At 36.6% G+C, this 6,000-nt stretch overlaps 1 protein-coding gene across 2 annotated transcripts in view; it reads left to right on the top strand.

Moving 5' to 3' along the window:
- The first annotated feature begins 1,949 nt into the window (after positions 1-1,949).
- The window catches only part of LOC128002833 (endosomal/lysosomal potassium channel TMEM175), a 6,815-nt gene continuing 2,764 nt past the window's right edge, over positions 1,950-6,000 (top strand). The window contains exons 1-8 of one of the 2 annotated variants that reach the window (XM_052592476.1): positions 1,950-2,249; positions 2,402-2,440; positions 2,935-3,032; positions 3,133-3,184; positions 3,289-3,324; positions 3,491-3,574; positions 3,665-3,829; positions 4,006-4,127. In XM_052592476.1, the coding sequence (XP_052448436.1) occupies positions 2,049-2,249; positions 2,402-2,440; positions 2,935-3,032; positions 3,133-3,184; positions 3,289-3,324; positions 3,491-3,574; positions 3,665-3,829; positions 4,006-4,127 (797 nt within the window). In that variant the 5' untranslated portion in view covers positions 1,950-2,048. The remainder of the gene's footprint in view (positions 2,250-2,401; positions 2,441-2,934; positions 3,033-3,132; positions 3,185-3,288; positions 3,325-3,490; positions 3,575-3,664; positions 3,830-4,005; positions 4,128-6,000) is intronic. The other variant, XM_052592475.1, reaches the window with a different exon arrangement.

Raw genomic sequence — 6,000 nt, 5'->3', positions numbered from 1 at the left:
TCTGTCAAATATACAAGGTATATATACATTCAGTATGCCAATATGTAATTTATAAACAGGTATAATCCCACAACAACAAAAAGCAAAACAACAGAAAGGCTTATTGTTTTGTATTGAATAAATGTTATACTTGAATGAATAGCGTGAACAGATTTGTCCTTAGAAAATGCTTTACATAACATTTAGTGCAGACATTTTTAATCATATATATATATATATATATATATATATATATATATATATATATATATATATATATATATATATATATATATATAAATAATAATAATTTAATGCTTGAAAAATTAAAAGTAAGTGGTTGCAAATTACTAACAGAAGAACGGTTGTAAATATGCCATCAGAGGATCACAATGCCAGTTAAACTGAAATGTATAATTTGAAATAGAGATGAGGGTTATACGTACCACAACAGGAAGACAGACGGATGGATGTCTTTGTATAAATATTGGTCTGGTCATGCTTATAATTTGGAGTGTGTTCAGGAATTGATTGGTTTTCAATGGAACAAAGCTGCTAATGAATGATACAGGTGATCTAGACTCTCCCCCTTATTATAATGGTTTATTGACTTTGCCCTTTTAAAATAAAAATGTAAACATAATTTGTGTTCTCACTCAAAAGGCTTTGTGCAGGTGTGTGTCAGCACGTCTAATGTGATATTTGGATGTACAGTCATTTGATAATGAGAATGACTGACTGTTAGTTGCTAGGTTACGGTTCCATTCTTTAATTGGCCACTTTGATTGAAATTCCATTAAAAACAAAACAAAACAAAAAAAAGGAGCTGTTCTGCTGCTGCCTCCCAGTATTGTGTTTGGGACTGTGTTGATCTGCAGGGACTGAAGAGGCTAATAAAAACAGACAGTTTCTCCTCTCGCTCATCTTCTTTTTCTCTTTCTTTCACTCTTTCAAACAAACAGGATTACATGAGCACACAGTCCTAGCGTGATATGTCTCCTGATTTAGATTTCACTGAATGCTTTGTTGGACACAGTTTTGTCTGTGACGATACAACAACATGTCAAATTTATCTTAGAAGTGCAGAGTTGAGTCAGAAAGTGCTGGCATATTCTGCTGTCTCCATTATAACTGACAAACTGGTAAAAACACAGATCTGACTGGCAAATAGTGCAGAAATTGACAGTGATTTAACTGGGGGTGATTTCGTAGGCTAGTCTAGGTCTAGGGCAATCGGTTTAACGTAAGTCCTTTGTAAACAAGGTTTTGTCTCTCTCTAGTGGTAGGTACTTATTAGTGCTAACATCTGAAAGTACGTAACAACATAGGGTGAAAACAACAAGCGATGTCTTTAACCGTCAAACTGTCTTTCATTTCAAACGACGTAACGATCAATTCAAACCATTATTTATAGATTTTTCTCAATACATTTTTTTTATTTAATTCTAGTTTTGTCAGTATGGTAATTCCATATTTTAAAATGCTATACATACTGAGTGGTAAACTACGGAAAATTACATTTTGTGAGAATAAAAATGGTATTGGATAGATATGTTGTTCTTTATTTGATTCGGTCACCTGTGATTTTAGCTGCGAGGTCCGGCTCACAGAACTGTCCGTTCAAGAGAACCAGTTCAAAACGATTCAGTGACGATTTTATGTAAATTTTATGCGCCAAATAGCAGTTTGCTTCACAACGATTTTTACGATGAAAACATAAATATTGTAGAAACGAACAAAATTGTAGGAAAAAATAATTTAGCCATTAAAGTAACCTGGTTTTCACTAAATCTTCGGTTCACTCTAAATGATCTAACAACGGTTCTCTGATCATTCTGAAAAAAAAGCGTCTCTTCGAGAACCTCTCACGCGATTTCAGTCATACGCATCAGTTCAGCATTGTGAACAAGCTATTTCATTAAAAAAGATCCGACTCAAATGAATGAATCGTCAACGAATCGGGCATCGCTAATTTCCGGTCAGCTGACAGTGTGTCATATGTGTTTGCAAACACAAGTACTGTGGCTCCATGCCTGCTCCGTCCACTCACACCACACACCGCCGCGGTCATGGGAGAAAATGATGAAAGCGAAATAATCGAGCACCACGATGACGAGGAGATGGAGAAGACGCGGACGCCCAGGTATCACGCGCACTCCTTTCTGGAGAGCGTCGCGTCGTCGGAGAAAGACGGATACAGCAGCACGCAGTCGTCGCATCGCCTGCTCGCCTACAGCGACGCGCTCATCTCCATCATCGCCACTGTAATGGTGAGGAAACTCACAGACAGCCTTTCAACTGAAGGCTGGAAAAAAAACATATAAATCACCTGTTCTCTGGGCTCCTGTCAAAGCCCAGCTGAAGTATACGTACTGTAAGATTATGCATGTTTAAAAGCTGTCATGATCTTTTGTGTTCACAGATATTGCCTGTTGCACATACAAAGTTTCAGGATAATGAGGTGAAAAAGTATATTAAGTATGCTACCTTCCAGGAATAGCTCAACCAAAAATGAAAATGTAGTCTTTATTTACACACCCTGCTGTTGATCTGTGAGACTTCCACAGAAAGCAGACAAAAACAAAACAAAGTAAAACTTCTCTGTTGTCTGTTTGCGTTCTAGAGAAGAAAGAAAGTCTTGTGTGTTTAGAGCAGTGGTTCTCAACTTGGGAGCCGGGGGCCCACTGGGGGACTTGGCACACTTCCAAGGGGGCAGCAGGACGACTTAAAATTATTCAATTCTATTGCCACTGCTGCTTTCTGATAATGACACTTGAAAATGTGAATAAGAAATATCTTGAGGGCCGTAAAATATAATCTCTGACATTGGTACTGCTGGTTTAGAAATACATGAGGGTGTAAAAATCATTTTTGGGTGAACCGTTCCTTTAAGAAATACAAATGAAACACAAATTTGTTGTATTTTTATCTCTTAACTGATCTCTCTATACTCAGGAACTGAAACAGAGTATTCAGGCTTTGCTCACCACTAAGGTTGCCGTCTACTTGATGACTTTTTTGATTGTCACTGTTGCTTGGGCTGCACATATCCGGTGAGAGCCCTCAAGCACTACACTCGATCAAGTATTAATTTCAAGTAACTGCTGCTTTCATTCGTTTGCATAAAGAGTTAATTTAAGCATTTGGTTTTAGGTTGTTTCAAGTCATCAAGCGCATTGACGACACTCTTGCTCTGCTTAACCTGGTGAGAACACCAACTAAAGTATTCCTAATCACTGTAAAGTAGCTTTATATCCATTTTTAAAGTGTATAATGACTTTTAGACATCACATCTCTGTTCTATTTCAGGCATGTATGATGCTTATAACCGTTTTACCATACACAGTGAGTGAGTCATTCTACTGGTGATGTTTGGAACGATTGCTTAGTTCAGCACAGTTTGACTATGTCCAGTTCTTCCCCTTTATCACCTCATATGTCTTTAAATGAAATGAGATATCTGCCTGTTTATGACTATTTTAAATTTTTTTGTTGGTTTATGTTATTCTAGTTTTCTCTCATGGCAACATTCCCTAGTAATACTCTGGGCATCCTCCTGTTCTGTGCATGTGTCATGGTGATTGGTTTAATTCAGGTGAGAGCGCTTGCATGTGCTGAATAACATCACCAGCATAAGATGCTTTGAGTTTTTTTTTTTACAGTCATGTTTTTTTGTGTCTTATAGGCCACGATTGTCTTGTATGGATTCAGCCGTCCTTTCTTCCTCAATGATCAGATCCAAATGTCTGGGAATCAGGCTTATTACAAGCGACACATCCTTGAAGTCATCATGAGGGTTCCTATCATGTGTCTGTTTGCCAGCATATTTTCATTCATCTATATCCAACTGGTACAGGAGTTTTATTATTTATTAGTAACTAAAGCAGCTAATTACAGTGTTTCTATAAATACAATAAGTGCATTTGCTGATAAAATTGAATAGTTTTTTTAAATATTTTATCACATACATTGTAACAGATAATATTTTAATTAATCATTTTTATTTCTATATTTTTCCTCTGGCAGTCCTACATCATTTTGGCTATTGTCATATTCCTGCCTTACATCTCTCAGTGTTTAAAATGGATCTGGAATAAAGCCATCGGTGAGAGCAAAATCTCACAACACTTTAATCTCTTATTCTTACAGTATATTGGATACATGTTTTTTTTTATCATTGTTCATACACACCCGTTCCACAGGTTGGGATATGGAAGGATTTTTTTTTTTGAAGAAAGTCACTTACATTACATTTCCAGCACGTTTAGCACTGGTAAATGCTAGATCGCTAGCTAACTTTCATCTTAAATGGCTTTGAGCTGAATGTTTTTGAGCTGGATCAGTTGCATCATGTGCTGTGATTTATGGTCCACCCAAATACAGTAAGGACTTTGATGATGACTTTTCTGATGTTTTGGCTGGAGTTAATAGCTGGAGATTTTAATATCCATATCTGTTGTCCCTCTAAGCCATTAGTTAAAGATAGTACAGTTTGTGAATGGCCCTACACATGAGCATGGACATAAATTCTATCTGGTTTTGGCGTATGGTTTACCTGTTTCTAATATTGAGGTATGTGATGCTACTTTCTTTGACAACATGCCTGTTCTGTTTTAAATGTATTTCTCTCGTAATCCTAAACCAAATGTCCCAGCTCGTCGTTGTCGTTCGCTTAGTCCTTCAACTGTTGAATTGTTCTCTGATGCTTTTAAAAGTATTGATGAGGAGTATTCAATGTCCTCTACTTGTCTAAATACTGAGGAATAAACTGTACTTGTCTAAATACTGAGTTGATTTATTTAATTCTACATGCCTTAACATTTTAAATATAGTTGCTCCATTTAGGGTTATTCTTGCTTAACCAAAAGTTGAACCTTGGCTAAATGACACCACTCGTGCAGTTAGACAAGAATGTAGGAGAGCTGAACACATTTGGAAAAAAGCCTACACGTGTCTTCTGATATTTTAAAGGAGGGTTTGCGCAAATATCAAAAGACTGTTCAAATTGAAAAGTCTAAGTACTTGTCAGATATTATTTCTAACAACTCAAACAAGCCTTGTGTTCTTTTCAGTGCTATTAATAATGCTTTGAATACTCCTCAATCAACTAGTTTGGAGTTTTCTTTTGAGGTATGTGAAAACGTTTTTAAAAAATTTGTGTTGATTCGTCTGTCACCATTATGTGCTCTGCTGCTTTTGACCAGTTTGAACCGGTTTCTTTGCTTTTTGAGAGACATCTTAGCTAAAATGAAACACCTGCCTGCTGCATAGATATCATTCCTTCTCAGTCTTTAAAGAATGTTTTTGAAACCATAGGACCGGAAATTCAGGAAATCATAAATAGTAGTCTTGCCTGAGGAGTTAATAGTGTCTCTAAATATTAAACATGCAATAGTGGATCCATTGATTAAGAAATCAAATTTGGATACCTCCATTCTGGATATTTTAGACCTATCTCAAAACTTCCTTTCCTTTCTAAAGGTTGTTTTTACTCAATTGCAATCCTTTTTAAGTCAACATGGTTTGCAGGAAGTGTTTCAGTGTTGTTTTAATTCACTCCACAGCACATAAACAGCCCTGTAGAAAGTTTTTAATCACCTGTTTCTTGTTACTGACTCAGGTGATTATGATGTCCTCATGCTCCTGGATTTGACCCTGTAGACAATAAAATCCTGATTTCTCAGTTGGAGCATTGCGCTGGAGTAGTTTAGGTATTTTTTTCTAACAAAAGTTTATCAGTTCGCCTTGGGGATTTTGTGTCATCCTCTGCATCTCTCTCATGTGGAGTCCCTCAGGGTTCCATCCTTGGACCGATCTTATTTTCATTTTTAGGAAATTTGCAATCTAGTTTTATTGTTATGCAGACCATACACAACTTTATCTTCCTTTTGAATCTGAAAGATGCAAACCCTATAGCACCACTGCTGCTATGTCTTGAGGAGGTTAGGGCCTGGATGGCTTCACATTTTTTAAAGTTCAATGAAGAAACAACAGAAGTCATGATATTTAGACCTGGCCACA

Source organism: Carassius gibelio, chromosome A5 (assembly GCF_023724105.1).
Source record: "Carassius gibelio isolate Cgi1373 ecotype wild population from Czech Republic chromosome A5, carGib1.2-hapl.c, whole genome shotgun sequence".
NCBI classification, from domain to species: domain Eukaryota; kingdom Metazoa; phylum Chordata; class Actinopteri; order Cypriniformes; family Cyprinidae; genus Carassius; species Carassius gibelio.
Note: the sequence above shows the minus strand (reverse complement) of the source record. Positions and strands in the feature narration are given on the sequence as shown.